The sequence below is a fragment of the Pygoscelis adeliae genome, unplaced genomic scaffold (assembly GCF_000699105.1).
Source record: "Pygoscelis adeliae isolate BGI_AS28 unplaced genomic scaffold, ASM69910v1 Scaffold34, whole genome shotgun sequence".
In the NCBI taxonomy this organism is placed as follows: Eukaryota; Metazoa; Chordata; class Aves; order Sphenisciformes; family Spheniscidae; genus Pygoscelis; species Pygoscelis adeliae.
In genome coordinates this window covers 2,068,370-2,084,230 of record NW_008824658.1, presented here as the reverse complement: position 1 = coordinate 2,084,230, position 15,861 = coordinate 2,068,370, and the positions used below count along the sequence as shown (strand labels likewise).

The 15,861-nt window shown below is 55.7% G+C and overlaps 1 protein-coding gene across 1 annotated transcript in view; it reads right to left on the bottom strand.

Moving 5' to 3' along the window:
• Window positions 1-15,861, bottom strand: part of PDGFRB (platelet-derived growth factor receptor, beta polypeptide) — a 34,490-nt gene that overhangs the window by 7,676 nt on the left and 10,953 nt on the right. The window contains exons 2-18 of the mRNA XM_009322649.1: window positions 12,652-12,729; window positions 10,831-11,127; window positions 10,114-10,383; window positions 9,702-9,829; window positions 9,178-9,352; window positions 8,390-8,582; window positions 8,061-8,176; window positions 7,395-7,521; window positions 7,022-7,233; window positions 6,189-6,283; window positions 5,783-5,915; window positions 5,243-5,347; window positions 5,024-5,134; window positions 4,489-4,642; window positions 2,919-3,085; window positions 2,538-2,656; window positions 1,202-1,324 (exon numbers count right to left, since the gene is read on the bottom strand). Coding sequence (XP_009320924.1) covers window positions 1,202-1,324; window positions 2,538-2,656; window positions 2,919-3,085; window positions 4,489-4,642; window positions 5,024-5,134; window positions 5,243-5,347; window positions 5,783-5,915; window positions 6,189-6,283; window positions 7,022-7,233; window positions 7,395-7,521; window positions 8,061-8,176; window positions 8,390-8,582; window positions 9,178-9,352; window positions 9,702-9,829; window positions 10,114-10,383; window positions 10,831-11,127; window positions 12,652-12,700 — 2,574 coding nt within the window. The 5' untranslated portion in view covers window positions 12,701-12,729. The remainder of the gene's footprint in view (window positions 1-1,201; window positions 1,325-2,537; window positions 2,657-2,918; window positions 3,086-4,488; window positions 4,643-5,023; window positions 5,135-5,242; window positions 5,348-5,782; window positions 5,916-6,188; window positions 6,284-7,021; window positions 7,234-7,394; window positions 7,522-8,060; window positions 8,177-8,389; window positions 8,583-9,177; window positions 9,353-9,701; window positions 9,830-10,113; window positions 10,384-10,830; window positions 11,128-12,651; window positions 12,730-15,861) is intronic.

The window sequence follows — 15,861 nt, the reverse complement described above, 5'->3', positions numbered from 1 at the left end:
ATCCGTTTCCATCACTGTCTGCCATGACGAGCTGTCATGGTGTGCGTTCTCTGTTCCCTAGTTCCTGGGGAGTCCACTGACTTGCACAACATGACCACAGCATTCCTGAAGGGAGTCCAGGCCAATCTGGACTTTGGAAACCTGAGACCAGGCTGGAGAGGGCTGTGGGATGACCAGAAAAGAGCTGAAGGACACATCCAGCTTTTTCCTGCTCTTACTAACTCAGAGTGATACACGAAAAGGAGCCTCACTTCACCAGCTTGTATGCAGCACTGGCTGTGCTGTTCCTGGGATTCGCTTGCACAATGAATACCAAAATAATCTCCAGGAAGGATTGCAAAGGGGCCCAGTTTCATTTCCCGTTTTGGAAGGAAAACCAGCTATGCCAAGGCTGGACTGGAAAAGCCCAGCCCCTCTGCAGGAGGGTCTCCCTGCCCAGGCACCGAGTGCCTGTCTGCCATCCCATGCAAATGGGAGAAAGCATGAGAGAAGTTAAGTAGTTCATAGAGTAGATAAAGATTGGGGTTCGAGAGGCCTGGCTCTACTCTCAGCTCCCCCAGCCTCAGTTTCTCTGGGAATTACATGGCCTGTTTTGCTTGGGGTTGCATGTTCCCAAATGCCCCAGGGCTGGAGTGGGCATGCTGCTGTTGAAGTCACAGGGGAGGTTCTGGGGAAGCTCAATTACAGCCTCATCCTCTCCTGCCTCGAAAGATTGGAGACGTCTTTCTGGAAAGTAGCTGCTCGCAGGAAAACACTTCCTCTTAGCCTGTGGTCTAGTGGTTAGAGCAGAAGTCTGTGAACCTCTTCCCAGTGTGTCCAGTGACTCACCGCAGCACTGTCAAGCTGCCTAACCTTGCACTCCTCCTGCCTGCAGCTCAGGACCAGACTCAGTGCCATGCAGGGAAGGGATGCAGCACTGCTGCCAGTGACAGGCTGTGCTGGGGACAATCCTTAGTTTTGCTGCTGCTGCCCAGGTTCTTCTGTAAGAGCCTGGAGATACGGGCATGCAATACTGCTACTCCAGAGCGTGCAGAGCACATCAGGTGTAGGATGGTTGGCTGTTGACACCATCTCCTGGGAGTCCTGCCCTGTCACCACCCCGGGGCACAATGATGGACAGGTGACTCACAGGGGGAGCATGTAGGGGGTGCCAGGCCCAGATCCCCGGGAAGAAGGGGCTTGCGAGGCTCCTGGTACTCACGCTGCCTTTGGAGATATAGTTGGAATCCCTCATGATGTCCCTCGCCAGACCAAAGTCACAGATCTTCACCAGCTTCCCCTCGCAGATGAGGACGTTCCTGGCAGCCAGGTCACGATGCACACACTGTAGGGGGAAGGCAGGGCACTGTCACTGCAAGTGGCCCCCAGACAGCCCTAAGAAGCAGCCCAGCTCCAGCACTAGCCCATTTCTGGGGCTGCAGGGAGAGGGGTCACCTCACATCATTTGAGGCATCTTCTCCACCTCTAGGGACAACCATGGCTCAAGGGCACTAGCAAAGCTGCCACATTTTCGCTGCGCGCCTGGACTGCTACCCCTGTGACAGCAACAGGCATACAAATCTGGCAAGGGCAATTTGAACAACCCAGCAGAGAGGGGATTGCCAGGGCCTCACCAAGCAAGGGGGCTGGTAGGCTGGCAAGGAGGGGGTGTCTCCATCTCTGTTTGGACAATCCAACCCAGCAGTCTGAAGACATCAGACTTACACCAGCCTAGCTTGTGCCTCCTGGTTTGCCAGCATGTTGGATGTTTTCCATATGAACAGCCCTGAGGTTTGCTCAGGACCCTGCCAGACACTACTAGTGAGCATGGTGATATTACACCACTGTAAAGTGTGACTGTGGGAAGCTGGGAGCTCCTCTTCTGTGCTCCATGGGGGAGCACTGACCATGCACTTTTGGGGATCAGACTGTCTGGCTGGAGGCAGAGAGCCAGGAATTTCTCTCTGCATGTCATTGATGCCATCCCTACCCCTTTTCTTAGCCCTGCCCTGTGTGATGTTTCACACTGTCCAACTATATTACTGCCTGCCCTGGGCTAAGCCAGACCTTAGGAAATCCCAAAGTCTAGTCCTCTGTTGTGGCTTAATTTCCACTAAAGACGCACTTCTGATGAGGCCTGGAGGGCTCAGAGCGTGTGGTGCAATAGGGGTGTCCATGGAGAGTAGTAGCTCTGCTGCAGAGTGCCTTGTGCTTTTGCACAGGGAGGTTATCACTGTTTGGTCATCCTGGTAAATAGGGATGATATAATACCACAGCTGTGTTGCACATGGCTTGGGAGGAGCTCCGAGTCAGGGAATTTGAGGTCTGAAGCTTGATCTAAGCCAGGGTTAGCTGTCATGTGCAAATATAGTCATGCTGATCCTCAGGGCTGCGTTTCTAAAGAGAAGTGGTCAGCAACTCTTCAATTGCATGGCCACTTCTCCCATGAGGAGGCTGGCATGGACAGAGGGACAGTGAGCAGAAGTTGACGACAGGACACAGCAGAGCATTGTTGGCCTCCACCGCTGCAGGCACCGTGGACCAGCTGGGATACGTACATTTTTGGAAGCCAGGAACTCCATCCCATTGGCCACCTGGAAGCTGAAGCCCACCAAGTCCATGTAGCTGAGGAGCGGAGACTCGTTTATCAGCGTCACCCGGTCTGTTCTTTCAGGAGCTGGAGGGCAAGCGGAGATGGATGTTGGTGTTACTCAGCACACTCATGGGCTGCCTGACAGTGGAAGGACCCACTGGGGATTGCTCTGCCTCCAGCAACAAAGGGACAGAGCTGGGAGCTCCCATCGCGAAAGCATCTGCCACCACTGCTGGACTTGTCCCAAAGGTGACCCTTCCAATATGGACGATCCATCTCTGCAAGCAAAGGCATCCAGCGCCCAAAGTGCAAGCACCTCTCCCTCCCGCTATGGCTGAGCTGTTACCTGACGGGGAATAGCTGTCCAGCTCATATGGGGTGCCGTAGTTAGAGGACTCGATGTCAGCGTACTTGACTTCACCCTTCATGTCGGACATGGGCACATAATCCAGGGAGTCGTCCTTGCTCATGTCCATGTAGCCCCCGTCGCTCTCCACAGACAAGGAGAGGTGACTGTGGGGGCAAGTAAAGAGGCTGTTCAGATCCAGAGGGGAGGAGGAGATGCAGGGGATGGGAACAATGATTTGTGGGACTGCAATTCCTGAATCCTCAGCCCCGGCACTGATATGTCCCACACAGCAGGGAAAGAAGCCCTGCATCATGCATGCAGAGAAGTGCAAATGACACTGGAGGCCTCCTTCCACCGCCTAACAGCTCTGGTGTCCTCAGGGCTAGCTTTAAACAGCCCTGCCGTCTTCCCCTGCGGGTCTCCAGGTATCCTTGCCCACAGGCTGCAGCTTCTCATGCTCACCTTGCCTGGCAGAGCACAGGCTTGGCTCAGCACACGAGCTCAGCACTGGGGAGGGCAGGAAGGGGAGGCAGGGCCATGCAGCTCCACAGGCACCCACAGGGCAGGACGGCAGGAGACCCAAGCCAGAGTGGGCAGGTGAAACCCTCCACCTTGGCGGTGTATGTTCCCAGGCTGGCCAGGACTGGCCTGGAGAAGACTGAACTGAGCGGGCAGGACACAACCCTTTGTCCACAGTTAAACCTTCCCAGTTTGGATCAGCAAACATCTGCACCCTTGAGCACCCCTCCCTTGCATGACCAACAACTGCATCTGGGAAGCAGCATCTTGAGGCCTTCCACATGATGGTGCTGGGCAAGGGAAACCTGCTGCATGGCCAGAGCTGTCGGGCACGTCCCCATGGGCTTGGGAGGCTGTGCTCTGTGCTTAGGAGGATCTCAGCTGCCTTCAAGCAGAAAGCACAGGGGGCAGCTGTGCTGATGTCCTAACATTGCTCTATTTTACTATTGTTTTGGCATGCTGGAAGGAAATGCTGCTTTCTAATTTCCCATGGGACCGTTTCTGTGCACTGATCTGCCTGCATCCCTTACAGCTGGCAACTGGATGAAGGACAGTTTCCCTTTCCTTGAAGCACCTCTTGTGCAACTGCACTCCTTCTAGCACTTCTCCCTTAGGCTCAGTAGCAACGAGACCTGCCCTGAAAATGCAGAGCTGAGGTCTCCAAGGGTTAAGACATGCTGGGAAACCCTTCATCTCTGTACTCGAAGTGTAGCTGTGGTTATGCCAGTAAAGTTAACGATGCCAGGGAATATTCCCAACTGGCATGGAGCAGCCGGTGTGTGTGCTAGCAAACTCAGCCTCTAGGACACACAGATTGCCTCTGCTAACTCCCCGTCTGCCAGGAGCTGTTTGGAGGTGGCTCGTTGGCACATGGGCCAGTCTCACAAGGTAAGAGAGTGGCCAACTGTGTCCCAGTGCTGGGCCAGTGTTTATTTTACTGGTCTGGAGGAAATGTAGGTATCCTTCCTGGCAGTACCAGCCTCCCTCATTGATGGGGGCTAGGATGGGGTAGACACCAGGGAGGAGGACAGTGCTGCTTTCCAGGTACCTCTGCACATGGTCCTCCTTGGCGGTGTTCCCGTACACCTCTGCCTCTCGCCGTGCCTTCTCTCCATAGGACTGCAGGAAGGTGTGCTTGTTACGGTGCAGGTAGTCCACCAGGTCCCCATAGCGGCAGTACTCAGTGATGATATAGATGGGCCCTGGTGGGAGAAAGCACCTGTGTCAGCCCTGCCTCAGCCCCACTCACTCTCCGGGGCAGGGAATTTCATCCCACAGGGACATTACCAGATTGCAGGATATCTAGGCAGGGCCAGGGGGAAAAGCCATCTTTCTGGGTACCGAGCATTTTTGGAATTTGAAATTTGTGTTTGGGGAGGGAGGTGGGGGTTAACAGAAACATGCCTTCTCAGTTTTAATCAGGTTGGAAAGAAAGGCTTTCAGAGCCCCACAAGGCTTTCCTAGGGGAAGGGTGAATCATTCTGAACCAGAAAACAGGAATTATTCTCTCTGAGGACAGTTCTCCTACTCAGCACAGCCCAGGGCAACAGGGAGAGGAGACAAAGCGCCCAGGGCTCATCTACCTCCTTTGGTGCAGGCCCCCAGCAAGTTGACGATGTTGAGGTGAGGTCCCAAGTGGCTCATGATCTTCAGCTCGGACATAAGGGCTTGCTTCTCGCTGCTCCGGGCAGTGGCTGTTGGGGAGAGCTGGTGTGAGCGGCAGGGCGAGGAGCGGAGCACATGGGCACCATTCGGCCTCACAGCTTTGGGATGGGGTAAGGTATGGTGCGGGGACAACTCACACTTGAGCATTTTGACCGCCACTTTCATGGTGGACTGCGAATGGCTCAGGCCGTGGGCTGTTGCCTCCACCACACGTCCAAAGGCACCAGAGCCTAGAGTGCGTCCTGCAGAGAAACAGCGAGGAGACAAGATTGGCAGTACTCCTCGAGGAGAGGTGAGGCGAGGAGCTTGGAAAAGGCAAGTCCTCTGTCTGAAATCACACCAGCTTTGCTGCAGTCATCCTGGTGGGCATGGAGGTGGTGGTGAGCTATGGTGTTTGTGGTTGGGGCTGGTTTCTGTCTGGTTGGGAAGGGAAGGACCTTCCAGCCACAGGAAAGGATAGCCAGGAATAAACCAGTGCCTCATGCCAAAGGGAGCAGCTGGCTTCCCACCATCCCACCATCCCAGGTCCCAGATGGTCCCTCTGTCCCAGGACCACATCGTATCTTGAGGGATCTCTGTGCCCTTTCTGGGTTGGTCTCTTTTGGAGATGCCAAACCCATTACCCCCAGACAGCCAGAACCCCAGGGGTCCATCAGTGGGACCTGCACAGCCTTTACCTAACACCAGCTTGTCCCTGGGCACCTCCCAGCTGGAGTCGTAAGGCAGCTGCATGGGATCCACATAGATGTACTCATGCCCATCGGAGCTGACTGACTCAATCACCTTCCAGCGGATTTCATAACGAGGTTTCTGGAAACAGGAGCAAAGGGGAAAGAGAGATCTGAGAGGCTGAGGGTCAGGGAGGGCATGGGGGATGTGGATGGGCTTTGTCAGGGAGTCTTTTGTCCCTGCAGCCATTGCCTCATGCCCCATCTAGCCTACAGATGCTGGGGCGGCCACGGTCCCTGGAATGGGTGGGACATCATCAAGCCCATGCCAGCAGGAGCTCACAGCTTTGCTCTTCCCAGCCGCCCTGACATGGGGGTACCACTGTGGCAGCCTGGGAACGCTCTCCTCTTTTACCTTCTGCCACAGGACAATCAGGATGATCAGGGAGATGACGGTGAGGACCAGCAAGGCCAGGATGACAGAGATGATGACCACTTTGAACGGCAAGGCTACAATGATAACAGGGACAGCAGTTAGACTCCTCCAAACTTGCATGGCCTGGGTACCCTGGGAAAAGGAGGGGACAGCAGCACAGAGGGATCCCTGCACCCTTCCCTTTTCCTCCTTTAGCCACCACCCCCCTCCTGCTACACAACTGCCCCCAGACATCGACCCTGAGCTCTCCTCTGGGTGGGGGCAGTCCCTGTCCTCTCCTCCTGGGCAGACCTGCCGAGCACTTGCAGGGCCAGCACCCCAGGGATAATGGGGTGATGGGTTGTTACAGCTTGTTGAAGGGCTTCCTGCCTTGGGAGAGGTTTGACCATGGGAGGCTGTAAGGAGCTAGAAGGGCTGGTTTGCTTGGGGGAGAGCTGGCAGCTCTGGACCTGGGCTTAGACCATCCTTCCTCATATTTGGGATGTTCAGCGCATGGATGTTCGAGTCCGTGGCACCATCTAGTGACCCGTGGGCTAATAACAAGATACCGGGGACCTGCTCAGGCACTCTCATCTTGCCTCCCCGGAGGGATGACCCTGCCAGTGGACATAAGGGCTCCAGACTCCTCCTGGAGCAACCTTTCCTGCTCAACCCAAAGGAGGCTTCATTTTGGGCAGAATACCCAGGCTTCCTGCATACAAGGTCTGCAGCCATCAGAGGACAGTCCTGGCTCTTAGCACCTCCATGCTGGAGGCACAGAGAGGGAAGTCTAGCTCCCCATCGCCTGCTCAAACATCTCCTGCAGTGCTCACCGTGTGGGACCAGAGTGATGTCCTGGGAGTTGGTGCCCAGGAAGTTTTGCACGGTGCATCTCAGGAGCAGGGGCTCATCCACCCTGTGCAGCTGCAGGGTGCTGTTCACGCGGTACACCTGCAGCTTCGCGTGGTACGTGGCATTGGTCTGCAGACCGATCTCCGCGGACTCGTTCCCCAGCAGCCGTGTGGGCTGCCCCTTGGTGCTGCACCTGGTCCGGGGAAGGATAAAGGCACCTGAGAGGCAGCTGGGACCACGCACTACCATGGGATGCCGGGTATGTGGGCCAGCAGAATACAATAAAAAAATAGTCTATTATTCTAATGAATGTGAGAGTCCAGCCGTTCCCATGGGCTCCATCACTCCGCTTACCATTTGATGTCGCTGCAAGTAGACCAGCTGATCTCCGGCTGGGGCATGCCTTCAGCAGAGCATGTTACGGTCTGCTCCCCACTGCTGGCACTGCTGTTCTCCTTGAGGTCCACCACTTTGGCTGGCACTGAAACCAAGAGACAGTGATGGGAATTAATCCTCCTTTCTGACTGCAGGATGGAAGGGGAACGTGATTCCACTGTACCCCTAACATGGCCTGGGGGTGAGGAGACAGTGAGGTAGGACTCATCACATCAATCATGTTTTATTTTTGAAAGCTAACAGTAAAAAGAGGAAAGTTTGAGGGGGTTATGGAGGAGACCTGCCCCCATCTAGCTTGCTTGGAGAGCACAGGCGAGCACAGGGAAAAGTCCTGGACATCAGAGCTGCGCAATCATCTCTGCATCTACTACCTTGGGCCAGGGCATGAAGGCCAAGCTGCTGGTGTCTGCACTGCCTCCCTGTCCTCCTGCTCTGAGACCAAGCGTGAGATATCTCAAATGAGCATGTTTCTTGCTTGAATGCTCTTCCTTTAACCAAAACCACTCTGGAGCTGTAGTCAGAGGAGTAAGGGCTTCAGCCTGAGGGTCCTGAGGCAAAGGATGGAGCCATCCCCTGAGACTGCCCCCACACTCCTCAGCCCCATGTCTGCATGCCCATCCTCACCATTTATCTGCAGATGGAAGGACAGCTCCTGCTCGTCGTCCTCATTGGAAGCCCGGATGGTGTAAAATCCTCCTTCTTCCTGCTTCACCCGTACCAGCACCAGAGCCGTCTGGTACCTGGAGGAGACACAGTCCCCGAGTGATGCGTGTGGGAAGGTACCTCAGGACTGACAATGCTTGGAGGTGACCAGTGCCCACCCAACTGAGGCATGCTCAAAATCCACTCACAGAAAGGCATTCAACCACCAACCCATGTCCAACAAGTGATTTGCAGCTTACTTTGTGAATTATCCCCTCCCTGCACCCTGGTGAGGAGTGATGGGCCCTCACCTGGTTTCTGACAGGTTCCTGCTGGTGATGGTGAACTCGCTGCTGCTCTCCATGGTCAATGTCTTGTTGTTCTTCAGCCACACGATGCTGGGTTGTGGGTAGGCCTCCACCTCCACCTGGATGGTGCGGCTCTTGTGGACCTCAGCATACACTGTGCTGGGCAGGTGGGTGTGGAAGCGCACGAAGCCACGCTCTGAGAGGGGGCAGGAGGGATAGGGGCGGTCAGAGTTAAAAAGACACCCCTCTCCAGCCCTTTGGACAAACATGGATCTGGAATAAAACACCCTGAACACACAGAAGTGATGGGGCAGCTCCAGATCCATCCCTCAAGTCTTCAGGCTTGTGTCCAAAGGGAGTGGGGGTGCAGAGCCACACTTTGGAGCAGGGGAGTTCATGAGGCAGGCAGCACGCAGGGAAAAGGCTGTTATCTTGTAGGGATGGGGCAGGTTCCTTCAAATTACACGAAAGAAGGACAGATGTAGATGGGAGGTGGCAATTTGACCTCACAGTGCATTGGCACTGCACAGTGCAGAAGAGCTCTCACCCACACCCTCAAGTGTCTTAAAGGGTCACAAAAGCTGTGGTGGGGGATTTGGGATGTTTTGAAGCCAAGAAGTGGGCAGGGGTGACTTGGGGTGAGGGCTGTTTTTTTGTCATGGCTACTAAGGGCAGAGGCGAGGAGGGGAGGGAGCTGGAGGTTGTGCGGAGAGAAGAGGGTGTCACCCTCGGGTATCCTGCCTGGATGCCCACGTGGTTTGCTGGCTTTGGGCACGTGGGCAGCGACGCACCGATCACATGGACCGTGATGTCTTTCCGATCCGTTTTCTCATGGTAGCCCTCAGAGACATTGCAGACGTAGGTCCCGCTGTCCTCCAGCTCTGCATTCTGGATGATGAGGATGGAGCGGATCTCATGGGTGGATCCAGGCAGGAAGTCAGTCACCGGCTCTACAGCCTTCCCTGCCTGCACAACGGGGACAGGAGATATGGTCTGAGAAGTCAAGAGCATGTTCTGCCGTTGGAGCTACAAAGCCAGGCTCACAGGGAGGGAGGAGGAGGGGGTAGAGGGCCCCAGTCTGGCTGCCACAGGGACAGGGAACATGCACTGATCAGAGGCCACTGAGACAGACAGCCTTAATCCAAGGATCTCCCCATCAAGCCTCCCTGTGTGGCAGCATCATCATCCCACAGCTTCTGCCATGGGGTGAAGCTTCCTATGAAGCTTCACCTAGGATATTGATGAGTGATTGCCATGGGACATCTGGGCGAAGGCTGGAGCTGCTGCCCGGAGCCTGCGGGGCTGGAGCACTCACTTGCTTGCGGGGATAATCCCAGTTGAAGTTAACTAGCTCATTGCCGCTCACGGTGCACATCAGGGTAACGTTTTCTCCCTGACGCACTATGGTCTGCACTGCGCTGATGGAGACGTTCACAGATGAGACTGTGGGAAAGGTGAAAGAAAGGAATGAATAATGAAGGAAGGGATGAGTGGGCACCCATTCCATTTATCCTGCGTGGACTGGTCCACTGGAAAGTCTCTTCCCTGAGGGATAGAGCTGACACTTTGGCAGAACCCATTGTCTAATGGAGACAGGACTAAATCCAGCCTCCAAATTGATTAGGGGCATCGCTAAGGAGATGGGGGAGAGCTTTGCTGTCCCTGCCATTGGGCTGAAGGAACAGCCACAGCAGGTGCACAGGTATGCTAAGACAATGGCAGCTCACCCTGGATCCTGTAGACATAGAAGGTGTCTGAATCCACCTCCTGGTCATCCACGATTGTCCGGCAGAAATAGGTCTTATCCTCAAAGAAGCCTTTGAATCCCTGTTGTGGGTCATAAGCAGCTGGGATGGGGTTCTCCACCTTTTTCTCATAGAGGGTCACCTGCATCTGTGGGTTGGTCACGCGGCATGGGATGATGGCCTCTGTGTAGCCCGTGATGAAGATAAAGAGCTCTTCGGAGGTGACTGTGGGGAGGAAGACTAGGGAGGGATCTGTGGGAGAGAGGGAACACTGGTTACGGAAAGCTGCTTGAAGCTGAACCAGGGCTGCTCTGTGCTCCTTCAGGACTGCTCCAACACAGGGCTCTGTCTCCAGACCGGTGGGATGCTTCTTCCCTTAATCCCCATGGCAAAATAGAGCTGCAATGTCGCAGGCTTGACAAACCTGTCCTGGGAGGGTAAGAGAGACCCAGACGCTGCCGCCTAGCACTGTTGCCTCCCCCACCACTTGTCCCAACACACCACACATGGGCCTCTCCCATGACCTGGCATACCAGAGACATGCCACAGCCAGATGACCTGCCATGAGGGCTCTCCTGCAATGGGAGGAAGGATTTTGAGAGGCCAGTCGCTTGGAAACGGGACGATAATCCAAAGACCTCTTTCTCCTGGTTGCTAAACCCCGTGGAAATGCAGAGACAAGGACATGCTGTCCCCTACCTGGAACGTAGATGTACAGGGCTTTCCTCTCTGCTGGCTCTGGAACATGGTCAGGGCTGTAGGTGCATGCATACTCCCCGGTGTGACGGCCCGTCACGTTCCTGAGGGTGAGATTGCTGACGAAGACACCATCCCTGTGCTCCAGCGAGGCAGCGAGGGGCTGACCCTCCCGTTCCCAGACCAGCGCGCCATCCCCATAGCACAAGAGGGAGAAGGTGCTGTGGAGGCCGAGGACAAGCTCAGTGTCTTTGGGTTCGATGTGCAGCCCGCTGCCCCCGGATGTTACCTCCAGCAGACCTGGGAGAGGAGGGAGATGACACCAAATTGGATTCCTCTGAAATCCAAGGAGAAGCACGCTGGAGCACAACCTCATGCCAATGTATTTGGTTTATAGTGTCAGCCTTTACACTGAAAAATAACCTTCCTGGATTTGTCCTCCTTGGCATAGCCACCACTGACAAACATGCTCTCCTCAGAAATGTCCTGTTGACGTAGACCTTCGTGGGTGACCCTTCATTCCCTGTACCTCCTGAAAGCCTTACTGGAGAGGAAATAAGACATCACGGGGTTTAGCAATGTTCAAAGTTGCCCATCTTGTCTGTGGCAATGCTGGGTGGAGAACCCCCCATTTTATGCTTTAATTATGTCTGCCCCCGTCCAACCTTTCTGCGAGGTAACTGCACCCTCAGTGCCACCCAGTGCTGCCCAGTGTCACGGGGCGGTGAGGAGCAGAAGGCTGGCTTGGGAGGGATTTGGGGCAGCCGTTGAAACTGTGGGTGTGAATGGAGAAGGGCTGGGAGGCAGTCATGCTGTGATGCTGTTGCACCAGCCCAAGTGGCATCCTTGGTGCGGACGGGGCTGGAAATGGGGGTGACCTGGGCCTCTCCTACGTTTGCTCACATTCTTGGCTTTTATGCATCCTGTGAGCTGGTCTAGATGGCCTGGGGAGCTGGGAGTAGAGATAGGACTGCTGACCCCAAAATGAGCCTGTCTCTGTAAAGGCAGAGGTAGGTCTCAGATGCACCTTCAAAGGCTTGGAAAGGCCATGCGTTTAGCAGGCGAGGGGGAGAGGAGGAGATGAGGCAGTTCCCTGCTCTGCTGGCTGCCTCTCCACAGGGACAGTGTCAGACGGGACACAGACTAGGCTGAAACAATGTCAGTTTACAAGAAAGTGAAAAAGGAATGAAAGCAAAACCTTGCAGGAAATCCTTTGGAAGCAATAGAGCAGGCAAGGTCTTCCTGAATGGCTCCCCGTGTCTCTCCCAGCTTCCTTGCTTCACCCTTTGCCCAGATGTCCCAGTGGGGCTGGGATACGTGCTCCTCCCAGCTGTCCCCACGGGTGGGCAGGGCAGCTGGGGACAGCCCCCAGGGACTCGCAGCAAGGCTGTAAACAGCCCAGATGCAGGCAGGTGCCCTGTTGCCTTGCTGTGGGGGGGGTTATTGTATATACGGGGGTCTGACCGAATCCTTCCTGCTGTGGGGGTGTCCATAATGTCCAGATAATGTGCGTTCTCGGGTGTCTGCTAAGGGCTGAGCGCACCTGGCAGTGCTCCCTCTGCAAAGGTCTTCTCCTTCCACCCAGCTGTGCGTCAGCATGAAGCAGGTGGGGACTTTACATCCACCCCACCATGGGATTGGGTCGGCATAAGCCCATGGACCGGAGTCATTAGGAGGGACAGATGGCCTGGAGCACGCAGTGCACCCCTGTGCCTCCCCACGGCATTGCCCTTTTCCTCCCCCTTGCCCTGGAGTGAGCATCCCCGGGCACCACCCCCGGGCAGGCCCCAATCCTGTACACACCTCCCCAGCCACAGCACTCACCGGTGAGGATGAGGAGCCAGAGAGATGTCTTCAGAGAGGGGCACAGCATGGCGGGTTCCGTGGCTCGGTGGCCAAATCCTGCCAAGAGCAAAGCAGGATGAGTGCAGCACTGCTGGCAGAGGAGGGGTCCCTCAGCCACCCCGGGCAGGGGAGTTCCTGAGCCCTCACCCGAGCCCCGGGCTCCCTTCTCCACCTCAGAAACCTCCCGTCTCTTGCCGGTTTTCAGCCTTTCCCTCATGGTGGGATGGTTAGTTCCCCCTCACGCTGGATCTGCAGAAGGAGCTATTTCTAAAGCATCTCCTGCTGGTAAACAGGGATTTTGCTGGAGGCTCCAGCAGTTGTGTCAACTCTTGCTCATCTCTGCTCGAAATGCCGCTCCACCCGCTGCAGAGCCCTGCCTTTCTCCCTCCCTCTGCTCTACCGCTTGCCTTTTTTCCCTTAGTTTTTGCTTCCCTCAGTCCCAGTGAGATAAAACTTGCTAGCAAACAGATCCCCCTCCAACCCTCCCACACTTCCTGCTCCTTCCAATGAAATAAAACAAGCCCAAGGAAACCCCACAAAAAATGGGTTTCTTGTATTTGACTTTTAGATATATATATTTTAAGGGAATATTTAAGAGGGCTTTTTAGTTAAAAATCCCTTTTACCAACATTTCTCAAGAAATCTTTTCCACAGAGCATTTTCAGCCCTCCCTGGTGCAAACCGAGAGCCCAGAAGGGACGAGGCCAGAGCTCCCCAAGAGCAGTGGGGTCTGTTCCCCATGTAATGGGGCGACAGGTAACCTTCCCCATCTTGCCTGCAGCGATGGGGGTGAGTATTTCTGAAAAGCAAAATGAAGAAGCTAACAAGGGGAAGAGCAAGGGGAAAGGCTTCCTCTGTGCCTGGACAAAGCTGGGGGGAAATGAGTTCAGTAGTCCTGAACTTGGGGATGGTCCTGCATGGAGCTGAACTTCACGGCTCAGCCACGCTGCAATCCGGGGCTGAGCTCCTGCCCTGCCACTGCGCCACCTCCCCTCTCCCAGCGCAAGAGGCATTTTGAATCTGCTCCCAAGGCAGACCCCGAGGAGAAGCTCCTGTGATGCCGGCACAGTGCTCTGGGGAGCTGCTCGCCAGGCACGAGGACGGCTAGTGGCAATCTGGACTTGCTGACCTGGCCCCAGGCATTGTCTCTTTCTGAGCGGCTCTGCTGCCTCTTGGCCCTGGAGCGGCCTCCTGGACTGCTTGATGTTAAGGAGGAAATGGTTTTTAAATGACGTGCGCTTGTCAGATGTTTTTATTATTCTCTTGCTTTGGCTCAACAAAAGTCTGATCTACCAGCAAATCCTTCCAGGTCTCCAGCTTATTCAGCAGCTTCCCTCTCCCCCCTCCAGAAAACCCCTCTGTGACTCCTTCTCTCTTCTGCATTTGCCAGAGGGGATGAGAGCACTTACGGGGAAGAGCTGGGGGTGGGTAGGATGAAAGGACCGAGGTGACATTCAGGCTGTAAATGAATGTGACCTCACTGCACCCACCCAGAGAGCACCAACCTGCAGGACAGAGCAGGAGGATGGACAACCTAATCTCGCTGCCCCCCAAGGCACTGCCATGAAGAACAATTAGCTTTGTTTCCCAATTCTCCTTTAGAGAGGTGTGTGATTCATCCATTATTCAATGTTCAAGGTTGTAAGGACAACTGGGATCCTCTCCTTTCACCCTTCCCCGCCTGCATGCACAAGCCAGGCTGTATTTGCGCCCCACCCCCCCCCCCCCCACACACCTCACCGCCACGAACCGCTATCTGCCTGCCAGCAGCTAAGGTCTTCCCAAGCTCATGCCCAGTTTTTAGCTGCCTGTCCAGCTTCATGGCTGTCACTGTTAGTCCTGTTGCAGGTGAGATCTTGGCTTCCTCTACCCACACAGACAGGTCCCTCACTCCACCAGTGATCTCTGCAGGATCACTGATGGGGCACTGCTCTGCCGCAGCCAGGGAGCCGGATGTGGGTGCGTGCTGGTGCTGGGCTAGCATGGCTGTTGCTTCGGCGAGCAGTGAGAGCCCTGCAGCCTCTGCCTGCCGCCTCTGGCTGCCTCCCCTGTGTTCGTAGCTGGTTTTAATAAAGCTGCTAGTTTTGCAGAAAGGCATTTCTCTTGGAGATGCTTCCCAAGAAGAGTGGGAGGGTGGCAACGTCTCGCAAAGAGTGGTGACCTCTCCCTTGTTTGTCTGCTCTGGCCAGGGCGAGAGGCATGCTCGGAGATGCTGAGCTGTGCCTGTCCTGCAGGATGCACGCAGAGCCTGGCTAGCAGAAGGACAAACCTTTCTCTCCCTGTCACGAGGACATGTGTGCTTGCACATGTGGGTGTGCACACAGGCATTTCACAAGGGATGCAAATGCACCCAGCTCACTGCCAGTCTTGAGAGCACTTGTTTCCCTCCTCAATCTCAGCTTTTGTTTTCAGCGAGAGCAGTAAGATGCACCCTATGAGTGCCAGACAAGGAGGAGCTGAGGTGGATGCAGCCCCACTCAGTGATCCGAAAGCAGGTGCCCAGACATTATCCCACCCAGGGACACAAACACAGGCACCTACACGATGCTCAGCTGCCTTGGATTGTCTCCTCCCAGCCCTATGGGTGAGCAGGGTGCCACGGACCCCTCAGACTCCTACATCCTTCCCATGGGCCAGGACCTGAGCATTTTCAAGCCACGGGACCGTTTGCCTCCACCCATCCTGGCACACCCCTGGAGGCCAGGGAGGTCCTGCAGCGATGCCACGTCTAGCGCCCTTCACTCAGCCTTGCAGCTCCATGGCAGGCTCCCACCTTGCAGCCGCCGAGGCGAAGTCCCAGCTCTCCATCCCCGCGTTATACCCCTCACCATCCTCTCCTTCCTGCCAGCACCGGTACAGACCTTCCCTCTGCCCCTCTCTGGCACCGTGATGCCAGGGCAAGCCGTCCCCGGCCTGGCAGGGCAGGGAGCTTTTCTCTTGAACTGCACTGTTTATTATTCTAAAAGAGGAATTTGGCTGGGAGACAGGAGGTCAGCTGGCTCACAGGGAGGCCGGGCTGGCTGGGCGATGCAGCTTCGCACCCCCACTCAGCCCCACATGCCTGTGGGGTGGCTGCACTCTCCCGGGGGCTCGAGTCCCTGGGGCCACGCTGGGGCTCCGCCGAGCGCCGCAGGGGAGGACGGCTTCCCGCCAGCCGGCACGACGCGTCTCTGCTCCACTCCACCCTGC